The following is a 21286-nucleotide window of genomic DNA, read 5'->3' as shown; positions in this document are numbered from 1 at the left end:
GCTTCAAGTTTAAACTCTTATGGGAGCTACATATTATAAAAAAGCTTACTCTTTGTGACCTGGAAGTGAAGCAAATACGGTATTTTGAAATAATTTAAATAGGACCAGATGTACTTGAGTTTTTAGTAAACATTTGATAAAGGAGAATTAGCATTCTGCCATCTTCAAGCATAAGATTAAATACTTTATCCTTCAAATAATTACTTTCTGTTTTATAACTGGTTTTAAAAAGATCGTTAAATTTTTATTATGCCAAATCCCTGTCTTACTCATCTTTACATCTCTGTAGGTAAAAGTGCTTGACACATAGTAAAAAATTAGTAAATAAATAGTATCTAAATGGATTGCACAGTTTATGGCTGGATTGATGGAACATTTTCTTTTCTTTTTTTTTTTTTTTTTGAGGAAGATTAGCCCTGAGCGGACTGCTGCCAATCCTCCTATTTTTGCTGAGGAAGACTGGCCCTGAGCTAACATCCGTGCCCATCTTCCTCTGCTTTTATATGTGGGACGCCTACCACAGCATGGCATCCCAAGCGGTGCCATGTCTGCACCCGGGATCCAAACCAGCGAATTCCGGGTGGCCAAGAAGTGGAACATGTACACTTAACCGCTGCACCGCCAGGCCGGCCCCGGAACATTTTCTTGAATGTCAGTTTTTAAATCCCTTAATTTATGAAAATATCAAAATTTTATATCTGCCTAAAACCCTGAAATATTTTACTACCCATTTAAACTTTCTATTTTTAGATAATAGAAAGTTAGAATAGATAGTAGAAAGCTGAGAAAGGAAAAATAAATCACCATTCTATAAGAATGACATTTGTTTATTCTTTCCTAGTTTTAAAAGAAGTGTGAGTAGGTTATTGTATTGTTGTGATCAGAGTACATACTGTTTTACATCTGGCTTATTTTTACTCTTATTTCATTATCTAAACTGTGCTTGTTTTTCATGTTGCTCATGTAATTTTAGAATTTTTGTACATACCCACTTAAAACTGGGCCAGTTTTATTTTTAGCCTCTTACTTTAACAGGGATGAAATATTTGGCAGATTTCTTCCTCATGTTTCTTAGTGTTTCAGGGTCTTCAGGAGATCTATTTTACAATGAAAAAGAAAATAAATAATATACTGTTTGATAAGAACAATATTCCATGTTCATCAGATATGGAACATACAAAACTCAGAAATGTTGCTGTTACATGCCATCGAGTCGGCTCCAACTCCTAGCAACCCTGTGCATGAGTGGTGTCCACAGCGTCCTGTCCTTAGCCCTGCTCAGCCTCTGTGGACTCATGCCTGTGGCTTCCTTTGTGGAGTCAAACCATCTCAGATTTGATCTTCCTCTTTCCCGCTGCCTTCTACTTTCCCTGTGATGATTGTCTTTTCCAAAGAACCCTGCCCACTCGTGAAGTGCCCAAGGTAGGACAGCCTCAGTTTTGTCATTTTTGCCTCCAGCGATAGTTCGGGCTTAATTTGCTCCAGGACCCGCTTGTTCATCTTTCCGACGGTCCAGGGAATGTAGAGCTCTCCTCCACCGTGTTTCAAATGAATCAGTTTTCCTGTCAGCCTTCTTCACTTCACAAATATTGCATAATGCATAATTTTTTTAAATTGTATATTCCTTGTGGCCATACTTTAATAGTCATCATACTCCCAGGAGAGTTAGTTTATATACATTGAAAAACTTGAAGGAAGCAATACAGTAGTTGTTGGTGTATTTGGTTAATATCCGTGTGCTTTATGAATGGTAGGTATTGGATATATATTTGAGCTGATGAGAGAAGATAACCTCTGGTACTTTGTAATATATAGATCAGGCTACATTTTCTAATTTCAGAATCACTTATGGATTCTTAAAGGTATTAAATGAATGAGCACTATTTTAAAAAAAATTAGTATGTTATTTAAAAACATTTTGGTCGGGGCTAGGCAAATTTGCTGAAAGCAGAACTTTTTTAACAGAATTCTTTGTCATTGTGTTCCACATAGTTCCATATAAAATTAGATCCTCAGACTGTGTGATAACATCAAAGAAGTGCCTGAGGGGTACTTAATTTTTTTAAGGTGGGGGATCCACTTGGAGAAACTGGTATAAGAGGCTATTTGAAAGACATCAAACATGGACTTGTCTGGACTTTGCAGGTTTTGAAGTATATATAGGAATCAAAACTGACTCATTACTTTAAACCTTCGTGTCAGTTAAAAAAAAAGAATAGAAAAGAAATGTTGTGAATGGTAGGACTTGAGATACATAATTTTTACTTATATGTCCAAGAAAGTCTACCCATAGAAACTTAGGTCCATCTGAATACCCTGTTATAAGTATCTAGAGCTTTTTTTGCCTCATTTTTGCCTCATAGTATGTTTTTTGACCAAAACATAATAAAGTGATAGCAAAAACATATGTACAAGGCAATACGTACACTGAGCATGAGAATTTAAAAAGCTACATGGGTTTCTTTTAAAACTAGGAAATAAACAAAGTCTCTGAACTTCTGTTGAAGAACAGCAATTTGCAAACCAGAGCATTTTTGTTAAAAAATTCTAGAGATATGTGTGACTGAGCTTTTATATCTTTTATCATTAGGATAATTGTATCCTTTCATGATTGTTATTCTAGTGTCTTATGTTCCTTTTGTGATAAATGCTGCTAAGTGTCAGGGTTAAACACAAATTGTTACTGATGATATACAGTCTTTATGCTTTGAATTCACAATTAACATTTTAATAGAATTTAATAGAAATTTCAGAATTCTTTAAGTTTAAAAGTTTTAATAAAGTGTTCATTTAGGTACAGTTTTTTTCTTTTTGGCTTTTTAAATCTCTTTCAGTATCAGGTTTACTTTTTAAAAGCACAGGTAATAAAATAGAATTTAGAATATTTGTTTTTCAGAATGTCACCATTTTAATGAGTGGTTTCTTGTCCATGCCAGGTTCTGCCAGCAATATCTTGTCTAATAATATTTTCTGTATCTGGTAATTATGGTAATGAGTTTCATAGAAAACCAGGCAGATATTTTGAGACAAAATTGGAACCCCTTTGAAGAAATGGGAAAGTGTGGAGGCTCTAATATGATAGAATAAATATTTCTTGATTTAGTTTTGAATTGCTCCCTTAATTTTCTCAAGTGTTCATCAAAAATTCCAAAAAGATAACATTCGTATTAAGACTACACAAATTAACAATGAAAAGAATTGCATGTAATTTTGGTCTATAACATCAGTGTCCTACTCATTATTAATAATACTGTCAGTAACTCTCACATCTGTTATTTTTCTATTTGCATTAACATCCATAAATTCAATAAAATCCACAAAAATTAATTAAACCATTTTGAGATAATTAAATCTTAAGAGGAAACTAAGCTCACCTTAAGAATGGCTGCATCTCATAAAGACAAGAGTTTTCACTTTGCAGTTGAAATTTATTAGGCAATTATGGAAGTATTAGTAATAGTATTTTTGGTAGAATTTAGATTACTTGAGCTATACATAAAGCCACTATTTGTCAAGAAAGGTGTTATCAGGCTTAGAATTTCTAATTCAAAACCATAAAAAACATGTTTTAAAGTGACAGTGCATTATATATGGTTTGTTCTGGGTAGAGAACTAAAATAAGTAAAAATTAACAGCAGTGATTTTTATTTGGTTTATAATGAATTGAACTCTTGCCTCATTTCTGAGTTCTTAAATTTGTTTCATGTGTTATGACTGCATATCTGGGCCCTTATTTCATTTCCTCTATAATTCGTAGATGGGTGGGTGTAGGGTTAATCGTAGAGTGCTTGGTCTTTTGAGCGCTGTTTCCTCAATAGGTGTCTCAGGTTGCCAGTGTTACAATCCCACATACTTTGTTGAACAGACTACCTGTTCATACAGGAGCTGCATTGTTGTATAGCCTCATTCCTTCCGATGGGTGTGGAGCAGGATTAAAGCACGCTTTATAGGGGTTCTAATTGTAGATGCCTAATTGACTTGATGAATGGCAAATGCTAAAATTTAAACAGATACACATACACACATAAACCTGTTTCAGGGCTGATCTGCGTGACAGAACAAATGCCTCACAGGTGTTGAATGCTTACAAGATAAAAGAGTAGTCTTTCCATATTTCCCAAGAATTTTCTTTTGAAGTTTATATGGATTTTCTATTTCATTGTTTCTTTTCTTAAAGTGGTTCATGGCAAGAATCCATTTCATCTTTGGGTGCACCTTTCACTTCTAAAGGCAGACCCAAGTTTTAGAAGTTGGCCAAAATTAAAAACAAGAAAATCTGTCAACAAGTAAATTTTCACACATTTTGGGAAGGGAAGAAGAGAGTGAAAAACTGCTGACTGTAGTCTTTGGCTTAGAAGGGTCACAAGTTTTTTTCTTAATTCTTCAAGAATGATTTGATGCTTGACTAAGTACTTTCAGGGTCTCATGAGGTTGCCTTCATTACCTGAAAAAGAAGGAAGCTTCTCAGGCAAGGAACTTGACAGATGGAAAAGATTTTTTAAAAATCAAAAGATCACACTGGTTTTTATTCTTAACATTCTTTAAAAATGTTTTCCCTTTATTATTATGTTTAACATTTTAACAGTTTTCCAATTCTCTTAGGGCAAATATTTTTCCATAAATATTTTTTAGCTTTTTATTTTGAGCTTGTTGTAGGTTCACATGTAGTTGTAACAAACAATACAAAGAGGTCTCATATCTTTTACCCCATTTTCCCCAATGGTAGCATCTTGTACAACTATAGTGTAATATCATAACCAAGAAATTGACATTGACACAATCTACCAACCTTACTCGGATTCTGCCAATTTGGCATCCACTCACTTGTGTGTGTGTAACATGCACTTGTGTGTGTCTGTGTGTGAGTGTATTTAGTTCTATGCAACTTAATCACATGTAGATTCCTGTGACTGCCACCAAGGATCCCTCATGCCACTCTTTTAAGTCCCCAACCACCTTCCTCCCACCCCAACCCCTCCAACTTCTGGCCACCCAAAATCTGTTCTTCATCCGTAATTTTGTCATTTCAAGAATGTTATGTGAATGGAATCATATAGCGTGTGCCCTTTGAAATTATCTTCTTTTTTTACTCAGCATAATTCCCTTGCAATTCATCCAAGTTGTTACATGTCAATACTTCATTCCTTTTTATTGCTGAGTAGTGCATATAGTATAAGGATGCACCACAGTTTTTTGTTTGTTTTTTAATAATTCACTCATGGAAGGACATTTGGGTTGTTTCTAGTGTTTGACTGTTATGAATAAAGCCGCTGTGAACATTTGATTAAAGGTATATTCATAACATTCTTTCACTGTTTTATTCATATCATTTTATTTGTCCAAATTATAGGCTGTAAAAATGAAGGTTAAAAAATATCGTATCAGTTGGATATTTCCTAGAAGTGAAATTTGAAATACAGGGCAAAAGTATAACACAAAGAAATTTTCTAGGGCCTTTATTTTTCCATAATATCTGGATTTCCTGGCATTAAATCATTACCACTTGGGGCAATAAGAAGAGGTGACTTCAGCATCAGTACATGTATGACTTTCAACTTCATCCCTAGTCGGCACCATGAAGGGGGAAATGGTGGGAAATATATGTTTGCTTTTAAAATTCTTATTTGTCTATAAGTTATGCTGTTCAAAAGATTGTCCTAAATTAAACAGATAATGAAAAATCCTATTCTTAGAAGTGACAAAAGTTATTAATGTTTCTATAAACATTTTATGGAAAGCTTTCCTAATGTATAATTTATTAGAATCCACAGATAAACTACCAAAGACAAATAGTAAATCTTTGTTTTTTCAGAAGTCAGTCAACCAATAACTATTTATTAGGGACTCACTGCCCCAAATAAAATAAATTCTTAGTAGATACAGAATTTTTAAACTTTCTAGGCATTATTTTAAAAAGCAAATAAAATATCCACACCTGGGAAAATTGTAGTTTAGCAAAAGGATTGATTTAGAAATCAGAAGAATTAAACACAGAAGCTTTTCCCCCCTTTTGATAATCACATTGCAGAAAATAGAGATCATGGGGAAAATAGAGAGAAAACCAGTTTAGTGTTGTTAAATAGACAGTTTTTTTACTTAATGATTTTAATAGCTGTATATTATTCCATCAAGTAGTTATCTTATATTTTACTTGAACATGTCTCTTTTCAAGCGTTTTTATATTGCTATAAATTGTTCAATATTCTTTTTGACTGAGTTTCTATACAGTTTGGATTATATTCTTAGGTTAGAATTCCAAGAAATGAAATACTAATGAAAAAGAGTCCTGTTACATATTGCTAAATTGCTTTCCAAAAGAATTGTACCAATTTATAACATCTCCAGCAAAGCATGAGAATATAGTTTTACAACAGTTTTGTCACACTGGATATTATAACTTTTGTAATTTTCTCAAGTAATTTTTTTAATTTGAATTTATGTTTAGTAGCTGTTGATGGTGGATATATTTTCATGTTTATTTAATGGCTGTTTTTCTCCTTTTAATTATTGTTTCTGAAAATTAGAAATGTCACTCTGTCATGTCCATATTCTTCCCTTGGAGTTTCAGTGCCCATCAGCCTGCTTCCTTCGTGGTTACTACCCAAATTCCATAAGCAGTGATCTTCTCTTAGGTTTTGTGTCAGAGTCAATTAAAATTAAAGATAGATATAGCAGATATCTTGAGATAAAAACACAAGTGCCCTTTGTTAAGTACTTTTCTGTAAGCAATTTTGCTCCTGGTCCAGGACTTCCTGCTACAGTCTGTTTTAATCCCGGAAGATTTGAGCCTCCGTAAGCACTATTGCCATTAGCAAATGCATAGGCTGTGTCAGAACATAGACCTTTATTTATGGTGAACTTCTAATTATATGCTTGTCCCTGCTATTAGATAGGAAGTAACTCACTTCAGATGGAGAACATTTTATTGTACTTCACTGTCATTTAACAGACTAAAAGCAATAATGTTGCAGATAGACTTTTGTGACCTCAGGGTATAAGTAAGGGAAATACGCTGTCTTCAAACTAATGGGACCTGGCTCATTATCAGAGGCCAGACTCAAATGACTTAATAGTGTAGCTTTAGATTTATAAAGAAAATTAGATTAACTGCTTTAGAAGTGATAAAATGTATTAACTAAAATACTATGGGGTTTTTTTCTTTTTCTTTTTCAGGTTTACAAGTAAAAGTAACCAAATTGAAAAAGGAACGAATTTTGTAAGTATCAGTATATAACACTGTCATCTTATTTATAAAGTAATTGATTCTTATGTCCTGTTTGACCTCAGTGTCTTATTTATGAGGAAATTAGCTTTACTTAGTGTGGACCTTGGATAGTTGACAGCACGTTTTTCAAAATTCTGAAGTGAAAAGAATAACTTAGTAATTTTGAGTATAGCGTTAGTTAATATTTGCATATATTTATATTTTAATATAATTTTTATATGTAATCTTTTTCCATAAAGTATTAAGACAGGAACTCATCTGTAAATTCATTCTAATCTGTCAACAGCATTCTTTAGTCAACTGTGATTAACTCCTGGAATTTGACATACTACAAGAGGGCGAGCAGAATAATTCTGGGATTTCTAAACTCGTATAAGAGATGAGAACTAAATGGATATTCTGAGAACTCTTTTAACTAGTTTGAAATTACCAGTGATTCCCCTGAATTGTTTTGCTTATTAAGCCCAGAATCAGATCTGATTTTCTAAGTCAGGAGCAGATTTTTTTTTTTGAGGAAGATTAGCCCTGAGCTAACTGCTGCCAATCCTCCTCTTTTCGCTGAGGAAGCCTGGCCCTGAGCTCACATCCATGCCCATCTTCCTCTACTTTGTATGTGGGACGCCTACCACAATATGGCTTGCCAGGCGGTGCCATGTCCCCATCCGGGATCCAAACCGGCGAACCCGGGACTGCGGAGAAGCAGAACGTGCACACTTAACCGCTCCGCCACCGGGCTGGCCCCAGGAGCAGATTTCACTCATGGTCCTTTAGAGCTTCTACATTCAGGAATCTGAACCAGATGATATAGTAGAATGTTATTACTCATAGCAAAAATTAATACTATTGTGACTATTGCATTTGTGTTATGGTGTATACCACTGGGTCTCAGTTACATCATATTCTTAAAGCTTCCAAGTCTGTAACCAAAAGCTAGAGTTACCAACCACCCATCAAAACCATTATACTCTGAAAATGAAACTTGTGAAGTTCTTCTTGACACCTGGAAAGTCATGTTTGGAAGATGACTTAGATTCAGAAATATAAAGTAATCAATTTTTTTTTTCCCTTTTTCTCCCCAAAGCCTCCCGGTACATAGTTGTATATTCTTAGTTGTGGGTCCTTGTAGTTGTGGCATGTGGGATGCTGCCTCAGCATGGTTTGATGAGCAGTGCCATGTCCGCGCCCAGGATTCGAACCAACGAAACACTGGGCCGCCTGCAGTGGAGCACGCGAACTTAACCACTCGGCCACGGGGCCAGCTCCTAAAGTCATCAATTTTTAAAACAATTTTTTTTGAAGAATAATTTTATGATTCTTGTTAATTAGCAATAGTTTTAAATGCTTTGCATTATTGAAAGTGTAATTGTTCCTCCCTTCATTATGTCATTTTAAACTCCTCGCCCATAGGGTAATCCATTTCTCTTTCTGTGGTAGAGCTGTATTTAGTTCCCACAGTTCAGAGATGTTTCTTTACTTATATAGCAACTTAAGCCTTTTCTGAATAGTAAATTTAGCGTACGTGTCTTAGTAGGTTATTTTCTTACTGTGTGGAAAAAAACACCAGAAGTGACTTTTACAGTAAGGAAAATGTATTCTTTCACATAGAAGGCCCAAAGTAAAGAGATTATAGGACTGGTTATTTAGTAACTCAACAATATCGAAGACTCAAGTTATTTCTATTATTCTGCTCTGCAATCTTTAGTGTTCTGGCTTGCCCTCTTAGTCTCGACTCACTGCAAAATGGCACGATGGCCATCATCATTCTCGTTATCACTTGTAGAACATCCTTGTATCCCTTTTTACTAATTATAAAAGTTTGCCAGAAGCAGCCTCCAGCACACTTCCTCTAACTCATGGATGATAACTATGTGCTTTTTCCTAAACAATAACTGTCAAAGGGAATTGAATTGACAAGATTGTCTGAGACTAATAAAGATTCTGACATTACTTTATGTATATTCTAGGATTGAGCAAATAATTACGTATGTTATTGATAATGAGAGCCTGGTTCCTCACTGTCAGGAGAAGAGAGTTACAAATAAGAAAAAGGAGAAAGCTAGGATGAACCCTATGGTGCTGGGTAGGAATTGGAGTTATCAGTATGAATTCATGGTTTTTAATATATAGATGAATAGATATAGAAATAGATATAGATAAGTATTTATGTGTGTGAGGACATAAATATATTTCCTAGGCTTGGTCCATTGAGAGGGCCTAGAAACAATGATTGCTGGTAGTCATGAGCGTACCTGAAACCCAGATGCTGATTTCTAAAGATTCTTCAGTAAAAGGAATCAGGGTTCTTTGGAGAACTGGCTGATTCCAGGGCTTGAGAGTATGCAAACTACAAGATGTGCTGGAACATCTTGTGGTGCCACAAAATAAGGAAATCCTCAAAAAGTAATAGGGGCATTTAAAAAAATTCCTAATGGCAAAATCTGGGACAACCTGAACATGAAATAATGGTAGTAATGAATTATTCTACCTGCAGAATAAATGGACAGCTCTTCCTTAGGATTTCAGTTACTAAACATAGAAAGAATGTTAGAAATAGAAAATCGCCATTTGGCAAACATCATAGCAATAATGGTTGAAGACAGGAATCATCAGTGTGGGCTAAAATTAGTGAAAGTACAATGAAAAACAACAATTGCAAATTTTGCAAATTACTCAACGTATCTCCCCGTAAGATGCGTATTAATTACAAAGGGAAAAATTACAGTATTACAGCAGAGGAACTAGGCAGACTTCTCTATCAAACGATCAAAGTTAACATCACTAGTAATCAGATATGCCAACCTCGTGTATACTTCCATAGTGGTATGATGCACTAAGAAGAGCACAGTATTACTTCTGTCATTTTCTTACCAAGAATGTACAGCCCAAGTTTTATCATGGGGAACCCTCAGACAAACCCAAGTTGAAGAACAGTTAAAATAACTGGCCAGTGCTTTTCAAAGGTGTCAGGCTAGTCAAAGACCAAGAAAGATGAAGAGACTGTCTCAGATTGGAGGAGACATGACATTAAATGCAACGTAGGATCCTGGACCAGAAAAATTATATTAGAGGGACCACTGGTGAAATCTGAATAAGGTCTGGAGATTAGTTAATAGTATTGTATCAGTATTAATTTCTTGACTTTGATAATTGTATTATGGTTATACAAGATACATTTTGAGAAGCTGGACGATAGGTACGCAGGTACTCTTTGTTCTTTGTTTATAACTTATTTGTAAGTCTAAAATTACTTTTAAGATGAAAAAGTTTAAAAATGAAAAAAATATTTTAAGATTCATCCCGACTTGAGAGAAGATCAACTTCTCTCCAAACAGCTGCTGAATATTGTAGAAAATCAGTATTCTTTTTAACAAGGAATAAGAAGGAAATGGCTGTTGGACAGGCAACCTAAAATGTTGTCACAGTTCAACTAATCCTACTCCTCTGGCTCAGAAGATGGGGCCAATGCACCTCTTGAGGCCTGATTTCCTTTTATGACACATATTTTCTTTTGTTTCTGTGGGCAATAGGGATTTCAAAAACTTTTCAGCCCTTTAATACACTTTAATTAATATTGATGGTATTACCGTATTTATGTGTATTAGAATTATCTGAATAATTACAGAAAACTCTTTATATAAGAATTCTTCCTATAATAAAAATTATTCCAAAAATAAATATAGTGAAATTGTATCATTTGGATGAGGAAATAGGATCATTTTCTTGGTTAATAAGTAAAATTTCTCTTTTTCTCTCCATTTGGAATCAAAAAGGGAAAATATCTTTCTTTTACTCAGGAATAAATAGGCTTTTCTTCAGTGGTGAAAATGTTTGAGAGGTTTGAGATTTAAAATTCTCTTATTCTCTTAGTCTTATTTTCTTATTTTCTTGTTCTCTTGTTTTCATCTTCATTTTGTTCATAGTTCAGCTAGTGATGGATACTACAAGCACTGTTAATCAGGAGATGAGCACTGTCAGTGACTTGGTCTGGTAATTTAATACATACCAAACTAAACAGCTAATTACTGTTTGTTGGAGTTACTCTACGAGTCTCCCCTTTTGTGAATAGTAACTCTGTATAGGAATTCTTGTTCTCTCTGACCTTTTCTAATACCAGAAGCGTAGAGTTTCAGGGTTGATTAGTAGCTAGACAGTGAGCTCTTTACACTATACCTTGGTTCAGTGTTGAAATTAACAATCTTGTAAATGCTGGATTAACCACCATTGATTAGAATGACATCATTTGGAGTCAAAATGTTCGTCACTTTCAAGAAGCAATTCTGAAACCCAGAAAGCATTGTTTGCTATTTGATTATACATTTTAAGCTGTGTTCACTAAATATTTTTGAAGGAATTTAGTTTTATGAAAATGGATCCTTTATGCAGGCCTAGTAGTTTTATTTTCTAAAATATTACTATTTTAAATGATAGATTTATAGATATAAGATAGTATTTCTTCTTAGAATTATTTCCCTGCAGATTGACTGATGAGATATAATTTAAAATGATCTACATTTGCTTCTGACAGATGCACTTTTTATAACTGAGTCTTTTTATATAAAATTTGAGTCTTTCTCCACACCTCAAACCAAACAGCCACAATGAAAAATCTTAAATTTGTAAATGACTGTTGAGTATTGCTTTCTCAAAAATTACCTATAATGTTTCTGAATTTTAAGGAATGGAAACACAGCTGGTTATTCAGTAGCTGATAATAATGCCCTACTTTACCATATAGTTCACAGAGTCATTTGATCCTCTTAGCAGCCTTTTAATATCAATTGTAATTACTCTGTAGCTGTGTACTTCAGGTAGCTTGGGGTTATACATTTTGAAGCACAGGTAAGTAACTAAATTCCCTGAGTAATCAGAGAATTAAAGGGGTGCTCTATTTTTTTAGTGAATTAGGTCTTTGCGTTGTGGGGCTCGGAACTTGGGCTTGCCTATATTGCCCTAAGCCCTCTTTCCCACTGTATTTTACAATAGACAGTCAGGGTGCAGTAACAGTTAGGATGTCTTGTCTCCATATTGTTAGAATAGCTGTATCTGTAAGATATCACAGTCCTTAGGGCTTTCCACCTGGAAGCAGCAGTTAGGAAAGTAATCAGAAACTATGCTGTATTTGTCCCTTACTGAATTGTTTCAGACCTGTGTTTTGATGATAGTTGTTTCTGCACATGGCTAACACTTCTCTTTTACACAAATTCATTTACGAAATTAAATATGTAGAAATGTTGACTGTTAAATATTTGTTGAATGTTCCAAAAAGAGGATCATTGAAAACCTGTTTCTGCTTCCGAACTAAATATATTTTCCAAAAGTATTAGAAAATCTTTTTTTAATGAATGAGAAAGAGCCAAATTAACGAGATTCAACTATCTATTACTGTTTATCATTTCCAAAATTTCTGATGTCTACATATGCTACCAGAACTATATTTGTTGTATAGTAGGAAGCTCTCACTCCTGGAGGTATTGGCTTTTCATTCAATATCAACTATTCAACCAATATTTAAGAAATACCCTCTATCTTGGGTGTCTGACATTTTGGCTTAGTTGTTTTACTCATCTGGTTTGCTGCCAGTAGTATTACATTCTATGTTTTAGCCATTTTGACACAAGCTACTTTTTTGGGTAGTCTTGTTTGTCACCCTTATTTGATTTAATATTTTAGACCCTTGAGGGGGCTGGGGGAAGATGTGTTTGAACCACAGTATTCTATATTTTCAGCTTCAAGATGACACAGAAAATCTCAATTACATTTCTCATGGGTTTTCTTAGAATTAAAATATATGCATACTTTATACAATAATGTGATTTTTAAAAAACATAATGATGAAGGGTAAAATATGACACAACCTTGGAAAGCAACCAGGTGATCTACTAGAAGGAAATTTTAGTTGTCTTTGTTTTTTCCTGACTGTAAAATCCTAATGGTAAGCACTTTAATAGAACTTGCTATGTGCCAGCACTGTTCTGCATATTGTATATACATTAGTACTTATACATTAGTACTTAGTCCTTGCGAATGCTTTATGAGGTATATACTCATGTATCCGCATTTTCTGAGGCACAGAGAGCGTAGGTTATTTGCACCAGGTCGCACAGCTGGTACATCGCAGAGCTGCGATTCAAACCTAGACATTAGAATCTAGGGTTCATGTACTTCCACTCCACCGTAAGTTCACACTTGGAAGTAGTACCAGGTAAAGATTTAAGCAACACAGAAATTAATAAAATAGAAAGTATAAATATCATATAACAGGAATAGAGATAATATGAGTAGAGAGGTCAGTTATTTACATTAACAAATATAGACAAAATAATAAAAAACAGTAAATATACATTTTAATAGCAATTTTTGACAACGTTGAGTCGCTAGTGGCGTCAGAGTCCACTCCTTCATCTGTGTTCCAGCATTGTGTGATGAATAACTGGTACTTAGGATAATACTTCTACACTACGTAAAAATACCATAGAGCAAATTCTACTATAATTTGAACTGTGATTAACAAAATATTCACACCTCACTATTTTAAGTTGTATGTTTTGATAGAACAAATTCATGATATCGTCTAAGTAGTGAGACCATACTTAGGAGTTCTTATGACAGAATTATCCTATTAGAGTAACTTTTCCCTAAAAAAAACACCTTATTTCTTGACTTTTAGAGATGCACAAAGGCTAGAAGAATTCTTCACCAAAAATCAACAGCTGAGAGAGCAACAGAAAGTCCTTCATGAAACCATTAAAGTTTTAGAAGATCGGTGAGTCTGGTTCTTGGGTCTTCTTGAGAAAGAGGTGATTTTCCCTTTAACAGAAAGTGTGCATTGATTTTAATTTGTAATCAGTTCTGAGACTAAAAGTGATCTTTTTCCCAACCTTATGTCGACTTTGGATAAATACTTTACGAAATTAAAGGTATGCTCTTACAGGTTTGTTTTTTCCTTAATTACAGCTATCACATCACTTTACCCTTAAAATGATGTTTCTTTACCTGGTGTTTAATGTAGGATGAGCGTGAGAGTAGCAATGTTCCATTTCATTTGATGCTTTAGTTCCATTTTTACTTCTAAGTAGGTGGAAGCTGCCTCACAATCTATGCCTGTCTTATTCCTGCCGCTCTCTTTTCTTCCCTGCGTATTCTCTACTTCCAGGCAGTCTAGGGATTCTTCTTTCTGAATATTCCCAAGATAATGCCTATCACTTACTTCATCTCCACAGTCAGACTTCTTTCTTTCCCACTCCTGTGAGGTTAACACCCTCCATTAAAAAAATCTTCCAGATTTTGCTATATTCCCTTGTCTGAATCTGCTATTTAGGACCTATAATAAACAATGTTTATTATGTAATAATAATAAACAATGTTTCTTGCTTTTTAGTTAATGTTTTTCCTTTATTATTATTTTTATACATGTTACAGAAGGGCTGATGGTTTGAGTTTGCCACTGTGCCTTTGTGGTAAGATAATCTACTATTCTGCACATATGCAAATTGAAATTGAGTACTCTTTTTCTTCTACAACTTCTCTCAGTGGATGCACATTTATTGTAATAGGCAGCGTATTGTGGAATAAAGCTCCATGTGCTTTGGAATCATAGGTGTGAATTTGAATTTCAACTTCACACTGTATCCTTAATTCAGATTCAACAGTAAATAATTAAGTCCTTAACTGTGTTCTCCGTATTACTCTGGGGACTGGGGATAATACCATCCCTAGTATGTCATGGAGCTGACATTTAATTTTCAAAAGTTGGGAGTGAGTCATACGTTGGGAGTGAGTCATACAAGTAAGAGGATTTCAGATTTTAAATGCTATGAAAAAGATAAAGTTGAATGATGTAATTGAATGACCACAAGCATTGGGAAATGAAGGGATACTGATGGGCATCAGGGATGGCCTTTCTGAGGAGGTGCCATTTGAGCTGAGACCTGAATGATAGAAAAAATAGCCAGTCACTTGAAGAACTGTAGGTAAGAAGAGAACAGACAAATGCAAAAGCCTAAGGTGGAAATAAGCTTTGGAATATTAGAGGAATAGAAGGTCTACTTAGTTCTAATTTAATGAGTAGAGGATGAATGATAGGAGATAAGAGTGGAAAGGTGGGAAATAATTAGATTATGTAGGGACGTAGGTGAAAAGTTTGGATTTTAATTACAGTGGGAAGCCGTTGGAGGGTTTAAGCAGGGGAATGACAAAGGGATATGAGTAGGTACTGATAGCATCTGCTATCTCCAAATGGAGATGTCAAGGAGATTGTTGCGTATATGAGTGTGGAACTAACTGGAGAGATCAGAGCTAGAGAAACAAATTTGAAAGCCCTCATCCACATATAAATGTCATTTAAAAACCTTCGGACTGGATAAGATCTCCTAAGGACATCTTAAAGAGTATAGGAAGAGAATAGAAGAGATCTCAGGGCTGAATCCTTGGGCTTACTAATTAAGGGTTAATGAAGAATAAAGACCCAGCCAGCAAAAAAGATGGAGAAAGAGAAATAATCAGAGTAGGAGAAAAGCCAGGAATATGTGGCATGACATGAATGACACCTTCTTCACAGGGCTATTTTGAAGATAAAGTGCGATAATGCAAGTAAAAGTGCATAACAGCAGTTTAAAAAGGCTTAGAACATCCCTCCTGATTGGTGAATAAGATGCCAACCTCTAGCACTCTAGTCTGTGCTTTACACTGCAGCTAGATGTACTCTCTCTTCAGCTGAGATATCAGGAAGCTAGAACGCCGTCCATCCCTCTCACCCTTCTGCAGCCCAGGATCAAAAAGGAAATCATCACTTCCTCGTCTGTTAGTGTGGTGAGGCCTTTCCTTCTGTTTTCTCCGGATGTGTAGTAGAGGATTTGGGAGGAAAGATGGAGAGCCTGTCTTTCTCAGCCTTTAACTCTCCAAATGTTGAAGTCCTTCCTTCTCTTATTTCATTATACTTTCTCTCTCATCTCTACCACTCCACCACTTTCCACAAGCGACGAGGCTCTTCCTTCTCTATGATAATGGTAATAATGGCGAGAGATTAGGAACTTTTTCTGTTCAGTGATTCCTACATAAAGAAAATTTTGAGGTTGACATTAACTAGATATGTTAGTCTGAATTCTCTGAGAAGCAAACATCAAGATGATATTAGACATTCAAGAAATTTATTGGATGAAACACCTGTAAGGAAAATGAGGAGGGAGCTGGAGGAGGCTGGGAGAGTTATGAGATCTCCATGCATCTAACTCTTGAAAAAGAGAGGAAACAGGAAGGGCTTAGACTGCATGGCAGTTTTAAGAAAGCTTTAGCAAGGCCACTGGGGAGTCCTGGAGCCATAGTGTCCCTGCTCTACTCATTCAGTGATTGAAGGTGAAGGATTTCAGAGCACAACAGCTGGAGCCAGTGACTTTACTTCCCACAGTAGGAGATGCATTTTCGTGCCTGCCACACCCGAGGACTGATTGTACAGTCATGCTCTGCATAATGATGTTTCAGTCAATGATGGACCACACATGTGACACTGGTCCCATTAGATTAGTACCATATAGCCTAGGTGTGTAGTAGGCTATACCATCTAGGTTTGCGTAAGTACACTCCGTGATGTTCACACAACGAAATCTCCTAATGATGCATTTCTCAGAACATATCCCCATCTTTAAGCAGTGCATGACTGTATTTATTTCCAGCACTCTTCCTGTCTAGTTGGTCATTAGCAAGTTGTTTAGGGCCCAAAGTTAATACATTGAAAAAAATCACAAGATAAAGTTTTCATTGTTTTCCTTGAATTGTGTTTAATACAATCAGCTCTCCATTTCATCCCCAAGATACAGTGTTCTTGATCTTAGCCCTCGAAAATACTCCTTTCTAATGTCTTCAGAACATTTCTTCACTTTATGATTTAAAGTTTGAGCTTCCAGTTCTGTTACTCTTGGCATCTTGTGCTTCCCTTCTTAAGTGAGTTTTTCTTTTCCAGGCGCATTCTGAGAAGATATGTCAGTGAATGAGTCACCAACCCTTCCCATTGAAGTATTTTCTAAATTACTCTCTTTTATTCAGTTAATATATTTATTTAAATTAAAATTGTCTTTTTTATTCTACAGTTTCATAAAACTAAATTCTTTTCTGTGTATGATCTGTGGTTGCTAATTTCATGTGGATGTCATGCTTCTCTGATGTTTCTTATCTTCAATGTTCTCTTGCCTTTCGTTCCATTCACCTTTACCTCCTTAGGTAGGTGGGCCGAAAATTCATTACACGGTATTAATTTGGTCGTGGGGAGTGGGGAGTGGGGATGGGGCAAGGAGTGTAGCCTGTTTCGTTGTACACACACTTTTTCTCTTCAAATCTAAAATGTCCTTCTGGGCATACTTTTTTATTCTTGATTTCATGGAGCCTCATTTAATTAAACCAAGAATGACCTAGATCTGAGCTTTTTTTTTTTTTTTAACATAGGAAGTGTATGTGTCGAGAGCTCACTTTGTACCCAGGCGGCTGGCACTTAATCTTCACGTTAACGCTAGAAGGTAGATGATAAATCCATTTTACATATGAGGAAACTGAGCTGGCAAAGAGTTAAGAAACCTTCCCAAGATCACATAGTTAATGGCTAATTAGTATAATTTGACCCTCCACATTCCCTAGCTTCTGCTGTTTCACGATGCCTTGTCTGTATGTTGTCTTACTTTTATAAATGTTGTGTAAATGAATTACACCTCAACTGATTATCTCAAAGTATTTGTGCTTGACCTAAAATTATCAGAACAGATACTCTGAGATGTTAAGTCTTTACTGTTGCCTATTATCTAGTCTGTTTCCTTGGAAGTTTTTTTTGTTTTTTGTTATTTTTTTTTAAATTACTACTAACTAAATACTAGCTTTAAATGTCTAACTAGGTAACATTTGGTAAAGTTCTGCCTTATTTAAAATTTCATTGTAGTTTTAGGTCATTTGTAAGAATGATGTCTAGGGCAAACTTTAAAAATCTCTAGGAAGTTTTCCTGAGACCTTTAAAAAGCAATACGTATTTTGTTAAAATTTCTAAATAGTAATTCTAGAACTGGTTTCCTACTCTTCATAAGGTGAAGTGATTCTTGTTTCTTATGCTAATGTTGTGACAACGTGAGAGGTTTAAATAAAAGGAATTACCCAATAAAAGTAAATTAAATAATAAAAAGTTCTAATTTTATGTGGCTCATTTATGTTTTACTACTATTATTATTACATTTACAAACTTTCCTTCAGTGAACAAAGTATTTCGCTAAATCTAAGAAGCAGTGACTGCTGGAGAAGTAGATAGAATGCATTTAAAAAAAAATTTGATCAAAACAGTTAAACCATAGTTGTCTAGTAGATTTTAATATTTTTAAGAGCATTTTTGGTGGGCATAGGAAACTCATCTTACATTTCACGTGTTGTTAAAAGGGAAAATTGGTACTCATAATCAGAGGATTTGTGGTTCTGCAAGTACTTTTCAAATAGTAGACCAAATGTCCTCTTTTTTTCTTGCTAACTCTTAGGGATTTAAATTTAAACATCATATTCTTCAGGAGACCTTCTATGACTTCCTAAGCTAGGTTAGGTTCTGCTGTGTGCCTTCATATTTCATAGTGCCCTGTATTTCTGTTGACGTCGTATGATTCCTACTTTGTTGTAGTTACTTTTTTATTGTCTTTGTCTAGTAGACGGTAAACTCTGTAAAAGCAGTGACAGTAAATATCCTGGCCAGTTTTGTATTTATAGACCTACACCTGTAATACTCACTGTAGGTGTTCAGTAAAACTTTTTTGAATGAAAATGAATAAATGTGAGGAAATCTTTTTGGAGTATAGCAAGCAACTGTGCCTACTTGTTAATCTGGTAGGTTGTAATTGCAGAATGAAAGCTTTTATTTCTTCGTTTCTATGAACAAACTGGAATAAAATTCAGAACATATATTACTGTCTGCTCTTAAAAGTGGAGTTCCTCTTCTTTTCCTTTTACCTGTGTATAGCTACTGAAACTGCATTCTCCTGTGAAGGGGAGCTCTTCTGTCTTTCTCTGACAGCAGCAGTGGAAGAGAGGCCAGGAGAAAGCAGTGGAACCCTGCTGATGGAAATAGGAGCTGGCATATTTCCTCACAGCCGTTTAAATTTAAACTAGGATCAGTGAGCAATCAGGAGTTCACTCACAGATACTGTCATCAAGAGGGGCAGTTGACTGGAGAAAACTGGAAGTAATAAACCAGCTAGGGAATATTGCTGCATTTCATAACTGTCTGTACCAGTAGCATTTTTACACTTGGGAGCTGAGGATTCTAAGGGATTGTTTTCCATGATACTGTATAACATTTTGATATATCGGGTTTGACTTCTTAGAAACAATAATGTGTTTGGTTTTTAATGACAAATAAACGGAGCAGTGGAATAAAGTTTAAATAATTCATTAAGGTTGTTTAATGCCATTTAACTCCTTCAGTGTTTTTCAGACTTTTCAGTGCATGTGCTCTTAAGCCTCGATAGCTTCATAGTTCTGTGTATAAATTATTTACTACAATCAGGTCAACTATTTGATTGAATATTGCATGGACTCTAAGCTGTTAATTTGAACAAATCATAAAAGGGAAATGTAAATATGAAATTTCAAGTATTTTAAACAAATAGTTAAAATTGAGTTTCTTCTTGTAACCAGTTTAACAATGTCTTGATTTTGGAATAGTTTAGAAGGACTATTCTTATTGCCTTTGGAATTTTAAAGGCATAAATAGACTTTACTATTAGTTTTAGAAATGCTTTAAATCCTGAAAACAGTATTATAGTAGAAAGATGAGCTGTGTATGTCCTTTTTAGTACCTCAATTCTCAAAAAGATTTCATGCAAAGTTTACTAGAACATAATACTATTAAATTAAAATGCTATAACAAAAAGGAGTAATGCACTATTTGGCTTATTTATTTATTTATTTTTAAGATTGGCACCTGAGCTAACGACTGTTGCCAATCTTCTTTTTTTTCCTGCTTTTTTCTCCCCAAATCCCCCCAGCACATAGTTGTGCATTTTTAGTTGTGGGTCCTTCCAGCTGGGGCATGTGGGACGCCGCCTCAACTTGGCCTGACGAGCAGTGCCATGTCCGCGTCAGGATCCAAACCGCCGAAACCCTGGGCCGCCGAAGCAGAGCGCGCGAACTTAACCACTCCACCACAGGACTGGCCCCTATTTGGCTTATTTTATTGCTTTTTCCCCTCCCTTTTGAATTTTTATTTGAGTAATACATGTACGTTATAAAGTTGTACAGTTATAATGAAAACAGTGGTTCCGTGTTCACTCTTTCACCCCTCTGTGTTCCAATTTTTAGTTCTCCAAAGTTCTAAATGATGTATTTTCACTATAATACTTGATTTTTCAACTTGAGACGCTATTTGTTTACTTCTTGCTGTGAAGATGAGGATGCTATTTTTCCCTCCCTCACCTATTTTTGAAGAGTTATTATTTTAGTTGTTTTTCCTTTTAACTTTAATACATATACTTATGCAAACATATGTATCTCCATAAATACATTTTGGAGAGAGACGTCTCCACAGTCTCCCTGACCTCCCCTCTCTGTTTCAGCAGGTCGCGATGCTTACCCTCCCCTGCGTCCCTCTCCCTCTCTTTTTGCCTCCTGCCTTTGTCAGCGGAACCTTTACGTATAAATATTGACAAAGTTAATAATAATTACCTTCTTTTCTGTTACCACATTTCATTCTTTCGTATTTTGTTTATAAATGGATTGTAGAAATTGGAAAATAGTAAACCGTGTTTATTTGTTGACTATGTGAATATTCACTGCAGAGTTAGGATGACATTTCCTTCCTTACAGCTCTGATGTCATGACTTCTGTGCCGCTCAAGGAGAGTGTTTCTAATGTCCGGGTCAAATTTTCGACCCAAATCAGTTGCTCAAATCAGCTCATAATTATATTATGACAAGGACATGTTTATATAAGTTTGCTTTGTTTCTCCTAGAATTTCTAGCTACCTTTTTTCTTATTGAGACAAGAAACATCTTTTCCTCACCATGTCATTAATATTATTTAATGCCTTAGTTATTTTACTTATTGATTATA

At 35.1% G+C, this 21286-nt stretch overlaps 1 protein-coding gene across 18 annotated transcripts in view; it reads left to right on the top strand.

The window, feature by feature from the left end:
• The window catches only part of RBBP8 (RB binding protein 8, endonuclease), a 103661-nt gene that overhangs the window by 27432 nt on the left and 54943 nt on the right, over positions 1-21286 (top strand). For 11 of the 18 annotated variants that reach the window (XM_070220743.1, XM_070220739.1, XM_001915082.6 and 8 more), the window contains exons 3-4: positions 7174-7216; positions 13893-13988. In XM_070220743.1, the coding sequence (XP_070076844.1) occupies positions 7174-7216; positions 13893-13988 (139 nt within the window). Of the gene's footprint in view, positions 1-409; positions 652-7173; positions 7217-13892; positions 13989-21286 lie in introns of all 18 variants that reach the window. The other 7 variants (XM_070220731.1, XM_070220736.1, XM_070220741.1 and 4 more) reach the window with 1 other exon arrangement.

Source organism: Equus caballus, chromosome 8 (assembly GCF_041296265.1).
Source record: "Equus caballus isolate H_3958 breed thoroughbred chromosome 8, TB-T2T, whole genome shotgun sequence".
In the NCBI taxonomy this organism is placed as follows: domain Eukaryota; kingdom Metazoa; phylum Chordata; class Mammalia; order Perissodactyla; family Equidae; genus Equus; species Equus caballus.
This window is presented reverse-complemented; position numbering and strand designations above follow the sequence as displayed.